The sequence below is a fragment of the Pithys albifrons genome, chromosome 14, assembly GCF_047495875.1.
Source record: "Pithys albifrons albifrons isolate INPA30051 chromosome 14, PitAlb_v1, whole genome shotgun sequence".
In the NCBI taxonomy this organism is placed as follows: Eukaryota; Metazoa; Chordata; class Aves; order Passeriformes; family Thamnophilidae; genus Pithys; species Pithys albifrons.
Window position 1 is genome coordinate 6,261,564 of NC_092471.1, and position 18,536 is coordinate 6,280,099.

Consider the following 18,536-nt stretch of genomic DNA (forward strand, 5'->3'; position numbering starts at 1 on the left):
GCTGCCAGCCCCACAAGAGCTGTACCAAGCCATTCCCTGCTGGACTGCAACCCCACATGCCCAGGGGCTGAAAGACAGGGATTGAGAGACAAAAATAAGGAAATAAAGGGATTTTGCATTTTGAAGGAAAGCAGATTGTATTGAAAGTCTGTTCATGTCCCCTTTTTATCTGCCTTCGAAGAGATGCCAAGCCAAGGCCTTACCAACTGAGTGATGAGCCCTTTTTACATCCTGCAGGGCTACAGAGCTGAGATGGATAATCCTGCCATGCTCATCCTCCTGCCTCCTGTGCTGAGGAACAGGAAGGATGTCCTCTTCGGAAATATGCCTGAGATATACGACTTCCATAACAAGTATGATGCTGCTCTGTTCCCCTTTTTATTGGGCTGATTTCCTGTAACATGAAACACCCAAACCTTACCTTGCTCACTGCTGCATTTTTGTCCCTTCTTCCATCTCTTGCAGAATTTTCCTGCACAGTTTGGAAAACTGCCTAGGAGCACCCGAGAGAGTGGGATGTTGTTTCCTAGACAGGGTGGGTGACTCATTTTCACATGTAAAGCAGACTCGAAGGCCAATGTTTCTGCTGATTTGTCACACTCTGCAACATCTCGGTTGTGTCAGTTCAGTAAGAGGCTCCTGATCTGCAGTACTGCCAGCCAAACCAGGAGCAGAAGTGCCTGGCCAGCAGCAGATGGGGCAGAGCAGCCGTTGTGATTCTGCTGCCATTCCCAGCAGTGCTTTTTTTACCCTGAGTGTGTCACTTTTAGATACTAAAGTTGGCAGCAGAGATAAAAGCAAAATAACAGTTTGGGTGTTTGTCTTATTTGGCTGCCCAGCAGGATTGGGTCCATGAGTGTGACTTGCCTTTTGGCTTCCCTTACAGAGAGAGGATTTCCAGATGTATGAGAAGTATTGCCAGAACAAGCCCCGGTCAGAGTCCCTATGGAGGCAGTGCTCTGAAAGCACCTTCTTCCAGGTGAGCTGTTTGTTCTACAGGGGAAGGCATCGTCCTGAAACACTCCCTTGTCATAAACACACTCCTCAACATCCCACAGTTTTGTTGCATTCTGTTTACTGTTGCATGGAAGCCTCACAAAAATAGATATTGGGGTTTCTTATATACAAGGAGTGTAAGGCAGATCCATCCATTATATTATTTCACATGTTATAAAATTTTTGTATATACAACATTTTGACGTGAGATCTTCAAAGTCATCAAACCCCACAGTCACACTGTTAGAATAACTACTTATACTTGATGCAAAACTTACTTTGTCTGAATTCTGTGTTCCAGGAATGCCAAAGAAAATTAGAACACAAACTCGGGCTGGATTCCTATTTACTCAAACCAGTGCAGCGCCTGACAAAATATCAGTTACTTCTGAAGGTATTTCATATTCTGCTTTGAAAGGACATCTGCAGTTAGATTAAATTTGTTTTTCAATTAAAGGTTACCTGTAAATCAGCATCAAGCTTTGGATGACATATTGCTTATCTTGGCCTTCTGAAGTGACTTTCAGTGAAGATAAATATTCGTGTACCTGAAAAAGGAACAAGTGTTTTAACAAGCTGTTTTTTAAGGAGAGAAAAACTGTTTGAATCTGTTCAGAGATGTGAAATGACAAATGCACTTCGAAGAAAACTGAACCAGACGTGATCATGAGAATATGATGAATGAAATACATTATATTGATGCATCTCTTCTCCTCAGGTGTTTACAGTGCCTGTAATCTTTAAGGCATTTATTCTTGAGCCCCCCATCTGAGGCAGGGCAGTGCTGTTATTCTCAGCCTGTAAGGTGGGAATAGTACTGGGTAGTAGCTTCTGAACTCTACCTTCTAGCCTTCTTAATGAGTACACATGCAGCTCTAAGTGGACACAGGAGACTTGAAATTAAATTAATTTTATCTCAATTGTAAAATTATGTCTTCCATTTATTGACTTGAAGACTCTGGATTTTTAAAATTCTGTTCGTTGTGTCTGCCAGTCTGAAGAGAATCATCTGCTGCAGCCTCATTTGAGGGCTTATAAGTCATATGGGCAACTAATGGAAAACCTGAGCCTTATTTCCTGTTTCTTACCAAGCAGGAAAACATAACCAAAAGAAATCTGATGAGTGTGATGCTGCTCTAAAAGCTGACACTATATATAAGGAAACTCAGAAAAAATGGGCCATCCTTCAGTGATCTGTTGCACACTTCATACTGGCTGTGGTTTAGAGGGAGTCTCTTTTCTAGTGACATTTGAAAAGAGAAACTCAGTGTAAATTGCTGAGCACTGGAAACTTTGAGTGAGATGGAAAAATCTGCTTTGTTCAAGTGCAAATGCATACTCTTCCCTTTCTATTTCCAGGAGCTGCTAAAGTACAGCACGAGCTGTGATGGAGTTCAGGAACTTCAAGAAGCTCTGGTTGCAATGTTGGATTTGCTAAAGTCAGTCAACGACTCTATGCATCAGATTTCAATAACAGGATATGATGTGAGTAGATTGGGTAATGAGAGCCCTTGCACAAGGCTGGGTGGTGCATTGGGAATGGATAGTGTCTCAGAAGGTATGAGCTGAAAACTATCCTAGAACAGCTACAAAGTGAATGGGATCAGGAAGCTCTTACAGGTGACATCTGATGTCAGAGTTTTGGAAAATATCCACATCTAAGGGACCTATCCAGAGTTGCACAGTGCCCACACTTGCCACCTTGTGGTTTTCCAGAGTATTTTTCCAGCGTGTGGCTTAGTGTTCTCATAGCTGACCTAATAATTCACCTGGGATGTCTTCATAGCCTTTCACATTCAACTTTTAACTAACTGCTCTCTGAAGCTGATTTTGATCCTTTCCTATGGAAGTGGTTTTCTTTCCTGGAGCTTCAGGGAAGGGTGAGGGATTGGCTTTCAAAGCCGCTTGTCCCAGTCCTGGCCTTCTGGAAAATTACATCTTCTGACACCTTAATTCAGGTTCAAATCTCCTCTGCCCTCTCCCACTGAAGCAGCCAGAGCCCTTGACCTGATCTTCCACAGGAGCTTTTCCTATCTTCTTAGTTCTTCCAGTAGCTGACTTTATAGACTAGCTGCAAGTCCAAGACCTCTGCTTCCCTCCTAGCACCATGCCACCACTCCTAAAAGATCATCTGATCTTTCCAGGAAGACCTATACTTAGAAGGACGTGCCTTGGAACAGAGCTGGCCCTGTTACCCATCATTGTTTGGAGAGCACTCTTACATTTTAATTGATGTCTTTTTCTTTCTTTTTTTATTTCTCCTGCCCTCACCAGGGTGACCTGAGCGAGCTGGGGAAAGTATTGATGCAGGGATCTTTCAGCGTTTGGACAGGACACCGAAAAGGTCCAACAAAAATGAAGGATCTTGCCAGGTTCAAGCCAATGCAGAGGCATCTGTTTCTGTATGAGAAAGCCTTGGTCTTCTGCAAGAAGCGAGAGGAGCATGGAGATGGATATGACAAAACCTCATCTTACAGTTTTAAGCATTTTTTGAAAGTAAGGGCACATTCCTTTTACATTGCCATGTATATTGTAGACCAATAATTCTGCAGACCCAGGCTATTTTTCCTCTGACACAGGTGATTGTTTTCTGCTATCAAGGGCTGTAATGCCCCATAGGGATGTACTATGCCCACAAAAGTTTGTTGGTTGTATAAGCTCTGAGAACTCCCACAGCTGAGGCAGCAGCTGAGAGAGCCCGTGGACTTTGAGTCACGTATGTGATGGCATGTGGGAAATGGAGCTATGGGCAAGTTCTGGGGGTACAAATGTGCCTGCTGCCCTCCCCTAGTCCACTTTCTGGGAGTGTGGGTGAGGCAATGAAAGTGGGGAGACCTTTTGCATCTTTTCCAGCCCACCTGGGAGAGCAAGTGGGCTCCTCATGCTCCAAAGAGGCCCCTTGGGCAGGAATCTGCCTGACTGCTCCTGAGCTCTATTTCACAGCCAGGCAGGAGGATGCAGTGATAACTCTTCTTCCTCCCTCATTGCCTTTCTCCTTCACCAGGCTCTAACTGCAGCTAAAAGGACAATTATCAGGTTACAAGAGTAGCCTATGGCAAAATATGAGGGACATAAACTACAGTCCCAAGCCTCTAAACGCAAACTATTATCAATAACGTTACCAGACTGCTCTTCTAAAAGAGACCTTCTGGCATACTGCATGCAATGAGCACTTCTAAGGTCAGCATTTTGTCTCAGTACTCTGAATTGTTTTTCTTAATAAATAAAAATTCAATATGGATATACCTTAGAAAGGAAAAAAAAGGGCAGTTGGAGGCAGAGCAGATCCTTGCTGCAGGTCCCTGATCTCAGTGTGGTCTGGGGAGGCAGATGCCACCAGTACTCAGAAAACAAAATAATAGTAGATAAGTCTGTTCAGCTCCAGTGCACATTACAAATTGTGTATTAAAGGCAAATCTCAAGCCATATGTTTAGGTACTTAATGTTTTCCCCAAACAGCATAATTTTATTTCTGGAGAGCTTGTTTTCCCTGCAGTACTTTTTTTACCATACATGCTTTTGAAAGAACTGGTGGGGGAAAATCCAGCTCAGAGGCGAAAATCCTGTGCTTAGGAGTCCAGGCAATGTGTCCAGGGTTTTACTTTGCCTTAAGAGAGTTTATTTTTCAGTTGTTTGTGTTGACACACTGAGAGGCTGGAGTTAAGAGCATCCATGGATGTGACAGGATTACATCTGCACATATATGTTTTGAGAATTGCTGTACTGAGGGGGAAATTATGTTTTTGGAGCTTGACATTTTTTTGATGCATGATCATAGAATCACAGAATCATTGAGGTTGGAAAAGGCCTCTGAGATCATCAAACCAGCACTGCCAGGTCCACCCCTAAACCATATCCCTAAGTATCAGAAAATTATTTTTCTTTGCAACAATGTTTTTTTGCCGTTCAGAATTGAAACAAGCTGTCAGGTAGAAGCTGTGTAATGGAGCATCTATAAAAAAACAAAAGAACCCCTCAGGATAATATTTTGCATACTGTGTAAAATATCCAGTGGTAAATACCTCTTCAGTTGAGATTCAGTAGCTTAGAGGATGCAGGTTACTGCAGGTAAATCAGCCTGTCTGGTACCCTGTGGAAGCCAATGCAGATGAACACCATCCCAGAGCTTTGTACTAACCTGCTTCACTCTGCATTGCAGCAATTCAACAGCTGAGAGACAGTAAATCCTGGTCAGAGGGAGGAAATAGAATTTCAAAATCCACTGACATGAATGAACAGACCTTAAATCTGTCTATTCCTAGCACTTTTTCTTCACATCATCATACTAGATAATCTAAAATTTCTAATATCTTGATGCCTGAGCAGTGTTGGGAGGCTCTGTATAAATTGCTAAGATAAACAAGATGCATAGAACTGGGTACTGCAGCAACTGGATGAGGTGCTCTCTAGGCTGCCCTTTCAACAAGTGTTGATATATTTTAGGTTTTGAGGTTTTTAAGTTGTCATAAAATCAGAATGGAGCCTCATCCAGCTTTCTGAGAGATCATGGCATCTTGATAGGACAAAGGGAAATGGCCTCAAGTTGCATCAGGAAGGTTCAGGTTGGATATTAGGTAAAATCTCTCCATTGAAAAAATAGTCAGGCATTGGAACAGGCTACCCAGGGCAGTTGTGGAGTCACCATCCCTGGAGGGATTTTAAAGATGTATGGATGTGGCACTTGAGGACAGTGTTTAGTGGTTGACTTGGCAGTGCTGGGGAATGGCTGGACTTCATGTTCTTTGAGGTCTTTTCCAATCTGAATGTTTCTGATTCTAAGAGCAATTTGCTTCTTGTTTCCTGAGACTATTCATAGTCACTGAAAATGGGCACCAGCATTTGAAAAAGTTGAAACAGAACATTTGTTCATGTGACCTAATCTGTAAATCATCACAGTCTTTCAGACCAAAAGCTCTGAGGATGCACATATTATCAAGGAGGAACAGCAATGTTAAACAGATGTTATTTCTAAGGCTTGATTTGTGTTTATACTGGATTTATCTAATCCAGTCTGTGTGAATAATTTATGATAGATGATACCATTATTATTACATCTGTTTCAAAACACACAAGACTTATTTTTGACCATCCTTTATTCAGTGATAAATTGCCAGCAAATTCCGCTTCAAGTGAGAGGATGGGTTTTGTGATATCAGGTATTAAAGCATTTTTCATCTTCATGGCGTGCTCAGCAAGGGGGTCAGAGGTCTGCTGTTGCTGAAGAGCTTCTTGGTCTCTAATCACAGTTTGAGCTACTCGTTCAGGTGGGTCACAATGTGCAGATCCTGAATGATTTGGTATTTTCATCCAATTTATCAAAAGTGGTTGGTGATAATGGGTACCCAGGTACAGCAGCATTCAGCTTCCAGCCTGTGTACATCCTGAAAGCCATGTTTGTGTCAGCTCAGGCTGTATATCCAAAAATTTACCTTTGTTTTGGAAACCTTAGGGTGGTGTCACAACTACAGGGATGGTCAGGGACCAGAAGATATTGAACTGAAACTCCTAGAGGAGCTAAAGGCTTCACAAATGGGTTTTAAATATCACTGAAAGAAGAAAACAGAGTTTAATGAGTAAACTAAGAATAATATGACAGAAACATGCCATGTATTTATAAAGCCTCATATACCTCATCTGAAAAATTTCATGCTAAAAGAGATATGATATAATGCTTCAGTTAGTTCCAGTGATTCCCAAATGAAAAGTTCCCTAAGGTCCATTGATTAGTTTTGGAAAGCTAATCCAAATGCAGCAAGCTGACAGAAAGTTGGGGGGATAAGTCACTTAATGACTTTCAGTTGCTACTTAAATTAAAATTGATGAAATGTGTTAAATTGGGTGAAAACAGGTTTAACATGCTCCCAAAAGGCTGGATTCCTAGGGGAGAGGGTGAGATTTGTAGTGTGCTTATTTTTTTTGTTTCTTTTGGATTTGCAGATGAATGCAGTTGGAATAACTGAGAATGTGAAAGGAGATCATCGAAAATTTGAAATCTGGTACAGTGGGCGAGAAGAGGTCTATGTTGTGCAGGTTTGTAGCTTCAGAAATATGGGTATTTGTCCATCCTCACAGCAGTGTTAAGAATGTGTCCCATTGATCTTTATGGGCTTATCAGACATTTGACTTGCATTTCTTCTCTCTCTTTGCCCATATCAGTCCTCACAGAGCTGTCCCAGAGGCTGGTGCTTGGTGTCCAGTCCAAAACTATAGAAGTCACTTAAATATAGAGACAGAATTGCCCCTTGGAGCAATTTATTCCAGATGAAATCTCTAGTAGACCTGTAGTTAAAAAAAGGTTTTATTGTACTTAATACCTTATTTGAGTGGAGCTGGAAACGGTTTGATGGACACAGGCCACGTGCTCCTGCACAATTAGATGTCAGAACTGCTCCTAGAAAAAAGGCTAAGCCTCTGTCCCGTTATTTCCAGTAGCCTTTTCACCCATCTACAGATTAGTAGCTCCACTGACCTGATTCCTTCTTGATTTTTTTTTCTATTTGTGGCATCTTGAATTGAAATTTCTGATGAAGAAATGTTTGCCTAACAGGTTGTTCAGAGAAAAACTCATTATGAGTATATTGTCAATTGATTTTTTTAATTAGACTTCTGCCTAGCTTTTTTCCTCCACTTTATGATACAGTAGCCAAGTTAAATTCATAAAATAAGTGTATGTAGTCAAGTATACATATATTTAAAAGGCAGTTTTGACCCTTCAGGTATTTTGTAAAAGGTATTTAGGTATTTTGTAAAAGAGATAAAATGCATGCACACGTATGCTTTTGGTTGCATTCCTTGCATTGTAGTGATAGCTCTACAATTTCCACCATGTTTTGCCTGAAGGTAATGGGAATCATCAATTTTAAAAGATCAAGAGTCTAAAATTTAGCACTGGCTTTGGAAAAAGAAGGATTTCAGAGAATTACAACATAGAAAAGTAAGGTTTGATTCATAAATTACAATGGAACAATGGATGATTCTTAATTCAACATTCAGATAGTTTTCTCTTCTTCCAGGCCCAAACAGTAGATCTGAAGATGGCATGGTTGAATGAAATAAGAAAAATTTTGTTCAAGCAGCAGGAGCTTATAAAAGGTACATTCGACCAATTTCTCTGTGGTATTCAGTCTGCAGCAGAACCTTTCCTATTTTCACATTGCTAATCTTTAAATCCACTAATTCTCACTAGGTAATTGATTTTTTAGTAGCCTGGCAGCAAAATATTGCAGTGAGGCCTTACATTACAAGGAAATAACAACTTGGAGCAATAAAGACCAGGTGCTTATATGAAAAAGAATTACAGAAGTACATTTGTTTAGTCATCATTACCCTGGGAATTACTTCACATTTGTTATCATATGTTTAATTCAACAAGATACGTAACAGACACCTAATTTTAAGCATATTATGGTCTTCAGTAGCATGCTCAATATTGGATTTGTGCTAACATGCCATCTTAATCATAGCTAAGCCTGTGCTTTGCAAAAGTCCATAGGTCTGTTTTTCTCTGAAGAGAAATCAATAGGGTTGTACAAAAGGTGTAATTTTTAAAGTAATGCTTCAAGTGTGACAGTTACTAATAAAAAATGGATTTTAAGCTGGTGTTTGACCTCCCTGCAGTAGAGAAGCAACAGCCCGGCTCAGGCATGGACCAGATCCCACTCTCCTCCCAGCTAAGTGATCGGTGAGTACCCGGAGCTGGGCTGGGGGCTCTCTGGGGTACCCATCTGCGCCCTATTTCTGTGTGAGGCTGCTGGGGAGGGGACAGGAGGGATGTGCTACTACTCACCCTTTGGTGGCAGTGGTCAGGGGACAGGGTCTGTGAGGAGATCAAAAACAGTGCTCAAAATCAGGGGTAGAGATACTGCAGCAACTTTATATCTCATCCCCAAAAAATTCAAACCAGGTCCTGAAGTCCTTAACCCTTATAGGAACACACATTAAGAGGTACCAGTATTATTTCTGACTTTATTTTACAAAACCTCATGGAGTTTGTGTTCATTCATAAAATGTAAGTAAGATTGATTTCTTTATCTTTTTAATCATTCAGGAAGCAGCAAAGAGCCTCCATAAGCTCAGAAGAGAATGACTCAGAGCGCACCAGCCCGGTGATGTTGGACAGTGGGCTCGTGTCCCCCCAGAACAAGCCCCACCGAAGTACAGACCCTTCCCCTCCCTTTGGGGCATGCTTTGTGGGTGCTGAAGGACCCCCAACCTGAGCTGCACATTGTCTTGCAGGCTGGCCAGGAATGTCTCAGTCTTTGGAAATCTGTGAGGGGCTGGAGGAGTGGTCAGGTAACCAGTACCTCTCCAACTGCTCAGACACCGAAGAGGAGGATGGGAACCAACTGGTTAGTAGATCTGCAGTAGTCTCAAAGCTTGAAGTGCTGCCATTTTTGGTCATCTTGCCTTGTTTGGCTTCACTGGATAATGGATGTATCTTGTCTATGTCTCTCAGAATTTCCATATCTCAATTTGGGGAATGAGGAGATGTCTCAGCCACAGTTTCTTGAAATAATTTTAATTAAGGTAGCTGGTATGGCTCTGTCACATTCCCTGTGGCAGTCAGAAGTAACAACTGCTTGATATGAAATGCAGCTAAATAAGATAAAGTTTTTTCCTACCACAGTCTCCAGGAAAATACACAGCCCTTGCAGACTGTAAGAGGAGAGGATCAGAGGACCTGCTGGTGAAAAACGGGGATGAAATTCAGCTCTTGCATGAAGATGGTGAGGGACAGTGGTAGGTATTTTAGGATTACTTTGTCTTATCTCTAAGAGCCTGCAAGGCACTCCCCTGAAATGTCAGTTGCCTGGTGAGACACCCATTGCAGCTTCTGATTAAGTTTTAGACTATTCCAGAAAGCTGGAGAATTCATTCCCTTGCCAGGACTAGGCATACGCACTGGTTTGGCCTGGGAAAACATGTCAGGAGTTCCCTTGCCATGGGACTCTGGGAGAGGTGGGTTTTACCAACATCTTCACAGCCCCTCTTGCCACTCTTCTCCCACTGCAGATGGTGCCTTGAGTGTGAGCCCTTTGCACACCCAGCTCAGCTCCTGACTTTGTTCCTCTGGGCTTATTAATAGCAATATTGAGTAGTGGAAAGACATTTTGCCCCTCAAACAGATGTACAAGTGTTAAACTGGTTGATGACTGGCCACCGTCTTTCTCTGTTGTATTTAAAGCTGCAAGATAACACCTCACAGCTGGTTCTCTCCTTATGGCTGGGGGCATTGCCTGGGGAATCACCATCCCAGGCCTCCTGCCTGTTGAACCATTAGTCTCCTTGTCTGGGAGGGCAGCATGCCCTCTCCTGAGAGTTGAAGCAATTTGGCTGAGATTCCTGGCTGTCTTTCCTTTCCAGGTTGATTCTGACTAGCTCTCATCAGCAAGCCCGTGGTCTCAGCAGGGAAGAGCAGAGTGTGCTAAGGCCTTATTCAGGGTGTGGGAAGGGGGATTTTAGCAGGAACTTGGATCAGATTTGTGCAGGTACTAGCCCATAAATGCACAGATGTGAATGCCCCATGAAGGATTCCTGGCTGACAGCTACAGCCCTTGCACTTCAAGGGAAACTCAAATAGGATAAAATAGAATATTTCAGTTGGAAGGGAGCCGCAATGATCATCTACTCCTGCTGCATTTTGCAAAATGCAGTTTGTTGTCAGCAAAAGCAAGATGCAAAGCATCTCAGGTTTACTGAATGCTTACCTCTCCTGGGGATTTTTGACCAGTGCCAATCAGAGATTTCTAACACCAAACTTTTTTATTAGCACAAATTTCACTGTATGAGTGAGGCAGAACATGAGTATTTCCAGCTGTCTAAGTCTTGGCTTTAATTTACTTATAGTACTCTGACTAAATTCATTGTACCAGTCTAAATAGCAGGGGAATGAGGAAAGTAATAGCCCTTGGCTCCATCAGTACCCCTCTGGAGGTCTCAGGCAGGATGACTTGAGAGAGAGTCCTGTTCCTCTCCATTGACTAGAGAGTTGCCCAAGGCAGATGTGCTCCCAATGTTAGGTTCCTAAGTTTAGGTGGGAAGAACACTTTAAATGCATGCCAATCTCCAGTTAAAATGCTTCTCTGGTTTGAACAAATTGTTGGTTGCACTACCAGTTGTGTAGAGTGCTCCAGGGTTGGTTGGTTTCTTTTACTAATGCTGTTGTCATTCAAAGGTTGGTGAAAAACCTAAACAGAAGAAAAGAAGGCTGGATTCCTGTCCACAGTCTGCAGATAGTAGTTGGTGACTGCAGATTTCGGAATGCCAAAGTTGCAGGTATTATATAGCACGTCTAGCAGAAATATTTCTATTCTCAAATCAGGTCTTTTAAGCCATTTGCATTACACCTGATGTACTAAATCTGGCTGCATATGCCTCGGCAGGAATAATAGAAAAGCAAGCAGCTACTCCAAAAGCCTGTAAAAGTAGTAAATTAAGCTTTCTTTTTTCCTTTCCGAACACCTTAAGACATTTCTGAGACTTTAGGCACTAGTAAATTAAAACCAAGCATTTAAAAGTGTAGATGTCTTTGCAAGAGCATTGGGTAGAAGATCCAGGAGAAGAGATGGAGTCAGACCAGGGATTCCCATGACTGTTTTGCCTACTTGCTGCTGTAGCTCAAACTCCATGTGAACAGGAGGCACCTAGGCAAAATCTCCTCCTGCTGCAAATGACATCGTGGCCTGACCCCCAGCACTCTAAAGGCAATCCTTCATCCTTGCAGCCTCACTCCTGCCCTCATTGCTGCCTGCTGGTTAATGCATCCTTAGATAAATTTTTATAATAAACAGGTTACCAGCTTTTGGCTGAAGGCTTCTAGTCTCAAAAACTATATTTCACATTTTCTAGCTGTGAATGTACATAGAAATAGATGGGGAAGCATAACAGAGGACACAAGAAAATGCCTTAAGAGCAGCCTGTTGCCCTTGCCATGTATGCAGCATCACCACTCCATGTGTTGCCTCATCACCATGCTGTTCGCTGGAAACAGGAAACCAGGGTTTGAGGTGGGAACAGCTCAGAAAACCCACATAGACTTAGTTAATTAAAAAAAATACACTAGTTATGACCACAACTAAGTAAAGTTTACAGAAGTAAATTTCACAAGGTGATTTCTCTTTAAATACTTCCTTTTTGTCAGAATGTATTACTTTGATGAACATGAAGGAAGCCTTCTGAAAGGCTTAACATTCCAGACAGCTCTTGATGGTTTTCCAGTATATTTCAGTGAAATCCTTCCTATACAGGATGGTATTTTTTATCCCCATTGTTAAAGGGCAGTCAAATCTTACAGGTTGGAGGCTTTCTGACTTTATGTAGAGGGTAGTTTGCTAATCAGTGTTCAAATTTTGCTTGCACCCTGTTTTCAAGATGCAGTCATGTCTACCTTGATCTTCTCTGCGTGTATAACTACCCCACCTATCACCACATCCTGTGCAGGAGGGTTCTGCAGCTGTGAATGCAACTCAAAAACAGGGTACTGGCAAACTTTGAACCTGGTTTGCTTTGTCAGTGGTCATATGCCTGAAAGCTGAGAGACTCACAGCTCCAGACTGGTTTACAAAGTTGCTGAGCATAAACTAAGGAGAATTTCACAAGGTAAAAACCACAGAAAGCTCCTTCTGTGAGTCTCCACACCACTGCCCAGGTGCTTTGCAATCATGTCCCAGGGTGTAGTCGCAGCACTGAGACTCTGTTTTACATGTGAAGGTAACTCTGTTCTCTTTTGCTGTTGCTGATTATGCCTGCAGTCTCGAGGCATGATTCTAATTTTACATGCACTCCAGGCAATATTGTGGGATGATGTAGGATGTTTTCTTGCTGTTTCCTACAGCTATTCCTAGAGGTGTTTTATTGCAGAATTATGTAGGATGTTTTCTTGCTATTTCCTGAGCTATTCCTAGAGCTTTTCAGTGACATGTCCTTATAGCCATAAGCAACTTGCACTCTGAAAACTGATTTTCAGACAATATCCTTGCATTTAGCACTTCCCTTTCCTCTGTGGGCTGGTCCCTTCACACTGCAGGTAACACTGTACCACTCACTCCTCAGGAATACAGTCTGAATCAGGCTTTTTTCTGCTTCTTCAGAAGATGGAGCTCTTGCTCCAGTATAGCAGAGGGAGTATTAGGCAGCCAAGCTTGTAGAGCAAAGTAGGGACAAGAGGGAACACCGGAACCCACATTTATTATGAGCTGCTTGTGCTGAAATGCTGTTTTGCATGTAAGCAGGGTAAACATGATTAACATGTTGTGGGGTCCCTGAGAGCTTAGAGCCTTCTGGAGTCACTTCAGCACCGGGGGAGAGGCAGTCCTGGCCCTTCCTGGGGGCAGTGCCTCTGTTATTGCACAGCCCCAGGTCCCCTCCAATAAAAAAATATATGTCCAATCTCAGAATTACATAACAGAATTCATACAAATCTGTGTTTGGCCATGTTTTTTACTGCAAAACCTTCAGCTGACTAGACTAAATGGTACCCTTAGCTTTGCATTTTTTTCTTGTGTTTATACTGTGGCCCCAACAAAAAACTACCACCGTAGGACAGCTGATACTTGCACACCTACAAGCTGTTCCTCTTTCTTCCTGATAATTATCCCAGTGTTGAGCCAATACAAATCAAAATGAAGTTACAGAGAGTTTTGTGCTGCCCATTTTAGGTTAGCAGATGGGTATGTGGTCCATGCCCTATTCCCTGACTATTGCCAGCTTTACAAATCCACCATTCTCTTTTAAATCTTGGCCTGAATATAGGCCAGGAGGCTTTTTGGGAGGAAGACAGCTGGCTTGGAGATAATTTTGAAAACAAGTGTTCCTTCTGGTGTGCCTCTAGCTGTAAGTTCTGAGTTTAGTCCATACTGATTTCCTCTGAATAGATGTATTCTCTTCTGTGAAAATCTATGGTGGAGTTTTTTGTGCCATAGGAGAAGTTTTGTATTGTAGAGGATTATGTGCAGATCTCAAAATGGGAAAAATTTGGAGAGAACTCTGCTCAGAAAGTGCAATATTCAGAAAATAGCTACTACTGAGGTTCACCCATGTGTTGCTAGTGTCGGCTGCTTTGCTAAAGCAGCCAGGCATTGCCTGGTCAAGTGACTTGGCTTTGCTATGAATTAACAAGGAGATGACAGATTATCTCTTCATATCAGGGAAGGTGAGGGCTGAAGCATTACAAACCCAACTCCCCTTCTGTAGTGGGGCAGGAGACAAAATATTTCTGCGTGTCCCTTGCTGGCTGATGTGCCAAAGATTGCAATTTACAGCACTGGCAACGTCTGTGTCAGTGAAGGAAGAGTCATCTCATCTTTCAGCTGTGCTGCAGCATCCACTTCATGGCAGAGTGGGGTCAGCAGAAATGAGGTCCTTGCTGTAAACCAAAGTAGATGTGACTTGTTTTCATTGACACAGTGCTCATGTCCAGCGCAGTGCAGCCTCCCCTCTGATTGAGGTTAAACTCTGTCCCAGCTAATCTTTTCTCTCAACAGTGGTAAACAGATATAAGCTAAAGGAAACAGGTTGTTTGGTCCCAGATTTTCACATCAGAGCAAAATGGGTCCAAAGCACTTTCAAGTTTTTTCACCTGACCTTTAAAAGCTAGGCAGAGAGAAGGGTGAGTGTCTAATTTCCACTCACTGCATAGAGATTGTGTGAGACTGATTTCTTTCAGAGAAAGCATGAAACAGTGGTCTGAAGAGACTTCAGAATAAAGGAAATTATTAGAATGAAAAGTATAAGAAGTGATAAATGCCTTTACTTATAAATATAAAAGAAACATTGGTATAACTTTCAGGTTCTTTTAAAGAAAAAAAAAGTGATATGGCAGAATTTGTCTTGAGTCCAAAGTTCTTAGAGCAGGCATGGAAGGATGCTCTGTGCCAAAGGCAGGCATCCACTAGGTTTAACCCCATCCCTAGAAATGTTCAAGGCCAGGTTGTGTGGGGCCCTGAGCAACCTGATTTTATAGGTGCTATCGTTGTCCTTGGCAGGGGGTTGGAACTAGACAATTGTTATGGCCCCTTCCAACCCGAACCATTCTGTGGTTCTAGGATTCTTTGATTTAAGGAGGACACTTGTTCTACATGCCAGACCCTCTCCTAATTTGTTTTAACACCCAACTTGCCCAATTATTCTTTCAAGCCTTAAGGGGATCTCCTGCGTGTGCTCTTCATGCCATAAAGCTGCGCAAAGGTTTCCCCCGCTGGTAGTGCCTGAAGGACTGAGCTTGCATGTCCTCTACTCCTGCTGGCCAGGGTGCTGGGCATCATCCTCTTGACTGTGGTGAGCTTGAGGCAACCCTTTTGTGGCTGAAATCTGCCAGATTAGGGTATTTATTGTATGTAGCTGAATTCTTGAGCTCTCGCAGGCTGGCATAAGCATGTTGGCTGAAATGTGCAAGTTTTGTCTAAGTTCTGGTTAAAATGCCACTTGTAGTTTGCAACTGCAGCACAGCTGTTTGCACGGTCACTCATGCACTTTAATGATTGCAGCCACAGGCTTTTGTATTTATGCAGGGTCCATTAAAGGCAATGCTGATTTCTTTTTGGCCTTTGAAATGTAAAGCAGGATCTCCTTCTATGACCTGAGATGACAACCAGCTTCACTGAGCAGTTACTTAGTAACACTGTAGAAAACCATTTTGAGCCTGACAAAATAAGGAGTCTAGAGAAGGTATCAGCTGGCCTTGCTGTGATAATGAAGTGATAGATGATAGATGTGGTCCTGCCTTAGTCAAGGCTCTCACTGAAGCCAATGGGAGTTCAGCTTTTAGGGAGAACTGCAGGAGTGTACATATTATTTTTTATGTTATACAAATGTTACATGATTACAGGGAACAATGTATTTATTGGAATAAGATGCTTTAATATTAACATAATTCTCCATTACTTTATAGATGCTGCCCTGTGTAACACAAGAAAGTTTAGTTCCCCTTGAATAAAGGGTGAACTAGTAGCATCCTATTTTTGATGCTCTTTGGAAGCTTTCAACTAAGTGTTACAGAGAAATAGCACAATAGTTGGAGTTGTCCTGTACTATTCATCACATTCACAGATCTCCACAGCTTCATCTGCACTGAACAGGACTGGGGTCCTAAGCAGCTTCTCATACTCATAAAGGAAGCCATTCTCTGCTCTTTCTTTTTTTTCGCCTGTGGAAAGTATGGTATTTTATTAATTTTACCTGCTGCTTTTCCATGACATCCATCATTTTTCATCAGAGAAGTACACTACAGTTTCCTGACACTTTGTTTAGATGCTTGAAATTTCCTCTACAGGTTGAAGTAGGCTTTGCCTACTTATTAGCTGACAACTCTTGAAGTTGCAAATAAAGAGAGTTGAGTTTTGGTAAACCAAAAAGAAAAGAAAACAAAACAAAACAAAGAAGCTGTCTGTCCTGCCTGATTGATTTTTCTTAAATATCTACTTCAGCTATGTGAATGTAATGTTGTGTAAGAGCATCAGCTGGCTGACTCACATGTGAAGATGCAATAACACTAAAGATCCTCTTTTTGCACTTAGGGTCTGACTCCAGCCCATTGCAGTCAGTCCCCTTGATTTCAGTGAGGTTTGGATCAGGTCAAACTGACAACTCAGGGTTGTCGCCAATCACTTAGGGTCCCAAAGCGTCCCAAGGCTGAAACCTGTATCTAGCAAGTGTTGAAGTTTACATTAATGTATGTACTTTTGGAACACGTGCCATAAATCCAAATTAAATGTCCATGTTTGCACTAAGGATGTTCTTGTGATAAGACTGTACTTTTCAGCATCTTTAACAATAATGTATTGATTTTTTGAGAAAGGAAAAAGAATGTTGAACACTCATAATTTAATTTTGTGTTTCTTTGTCTAGTTTTGCTTTTGTAGAACATAGGTAGGTGCAGGTGGTTTGAACTTTTAAGCAAATGTATGCAAAGAGCACCTGACTGTGTGGAGAGCAGGGTTAATAGTGTGCATGCAGTAGTGAATTTGCTCTGTCCCATCAAAATGAAATGTTTATGTTGTGGACTAAAGGGGGACCTTTATGATCTGACTTTGATTTGCAAACTGATTCTTAAATACAGTCCTAAGTTGTTAAGTTAAAACATTTTGGTGTTTGGTTTGGAGTTTTTGTGACCATTTTTGTATGGAGAAATTGTGGAACTACTTGATGCCTGTGGTTGCCTGGTTGTTCCCCATCACACAGTGGACATCTCTCCACTTTGGATGGCCAGTATTGCGGGTAACTCCTGTACACCCCCAAAAATGTGACCAGCTGAGTCTGAAGTGAGCAACGAAACAAGACCTAGAAAGATCCCAGTATCCTTCAGCTACTGGCAATCACAGCAGAGGGGTTTTAAGCCACTGAAGGTTCTTTTCATCTACTTTAAAACTGGTCATAATGCACTTGTTAGGTGGAAAAGTAGGAGTGTCTTAAGTTACTGTCAGGGCTGTTTATAGTGGTAACAATTCTTGTGGCAAGAGTACACATTTTGAGGTACAATTGTAAATATTTGTCTCAAACTTAGCACACATTGCATATGAAATGGTTTTAATCTTTTTTGTCTTCCATACTTTTAAATCTAAGCTTTTATTAATTTATGAGGTTGATAAGTTCTGCAAATCTGAATGTACAGTCTGAGGTTTTTAACATTCGAAACTTTGCACACGACATGGTATGTTACCCTGAGTATGCTGTTGAACTAGGCTCTTCATGAATATGTATAAATTACAGTTGAGAATTTTCTCTGACTGCAAGTTTAAATGAACTATATTGTATATGTACCTGTAAAAATGTGTTAAATCTATATTTAAAAATTAAAAACTTGTTAAATAAACCATATGAGAATATGCAATTCTGTTCAAAGATGCCTCTGCTATAATTCTAGAGGAAAAAAAATTCTCAGTGTTGGTTTTATTTAATTTCTTTGAAACAACTATGCATTTTGATTTTAAGGTAAATCAGTGGCAGATGATCCAGTTAGCTTCTTGCTGGATGTGGTGACAGTGAAATTCAGAGAGGAACCCTAGTGTTCACTGAAATCTGATAGAATAGCCATGGAAATCCCAACCTGGCCCATGGTGTCTCCATCCGCAGCCTCTCCTGCATCCCAGAATGGTTCAGGGTGTCTCGATCCCCAGCCTTCCCTTCATACCAGCACTGAGCAATGCTGCTAGGAGGAACCTCTGGACTGAGGACCACAGGACTGTGCTCATGGGTGGGACCATGTGGGCATCAACAGCCCTTCTCAGGTGCCAGAGAGGTGTCCTGGGGACACATCTCAGCAGGTGGGAGGGAGGAGACCCCTGTCAGTGGGTTCTGCCTCTAGGGATGTGCTGCTGTCCCATACATGGTGCCTGAAGGAGTTGCCCATGCCAAGCATCCCAGTGCAGTTCCCAAAGGCCACGCTGTTTCCCTGTGCATCTCTGGAGTTTTCTACAGGAGACACAAGATGAACCAGCATTTATCAGAGGTTAACTCCCCTTCCTCTGTCATTATTGCCTTGCCTTGAAGTTGGGAACTGAATTAAACCCACTTGAATCACCCTGACAAAGCACCTTTGTTCAGCA

The 18,536-nt window shown here is 42.0% G+C and overlaps 1 protein-coding gene across 3 annotated transcripts in view; it reads left to right on the forward strand.

Annotated features, from left to right (window-relative positions):
* Positions 1 to 17,820, forward strand: part of MCF2 (MCF.2 cell line derived transforming sequence) — a 59,491-nt gene extending 41,671 nt beyond the window's left edge. For all 3 annotated transcript variants that reach the window (XM_071569348.1, XM_071569349.1, XM_071569350.1), the window contains 14 exons: positions 238 to 353; positions 466 to 535; positions 887 to 979; positions 1,298 to 1,390; positions 2,356 to 2,481; positions 3,271 to 3,492; positions 6,934 to 7,026; positions 8,010 to 8,088; positions 8,614 to 8,677; positions 9,044 to 9,150; positions 9,232 to 9,344; positions 9,623 to 9,735; positions 11,171 to 11,271; positions 15,884 to 17,820. In XM_071569348.1, coding sequence (XP_071425449.1) covers positions 238 to 353; positions 466 to 535; positions 887 to 979; positions 1,298 to 1,390; positions 2,356 to 2,481; positions 3,271 to 3,492; positions 6,934 to 7,026; positions 8,010 to 8,088; positions 8,614 to 8,677; positions 9,044 to 9,150; positions 9,232 to 9,344; positions 9,623 to 9,735; positions 11,171 to 11,271; positions 15,884 to 15,924 — 1,431 coding nt within the window. In that variant the 3' untranslated portion in view covers positions 15,925 to 17,820. The remainder of the gene's footprint in view (positions 1 to 237; positions 354 to 465; positions 536 to 886; positions 980 to 1,297; positions 1,391 to 2,355; positions 2,482 to 3,270; positions 3,493 to 6,933; positions 7,027 to 8,009; positions 8,089 to 8,613; positions 8,678 to 9,043; positions 9,151 to 9,231; positions 9,345 to 9,622; positions 9,736 to 11,170; positions 11,272 to 15,883) is intronic.
* Positions 17,821 to 18,536: the final 716 nt, after the last annotated feature.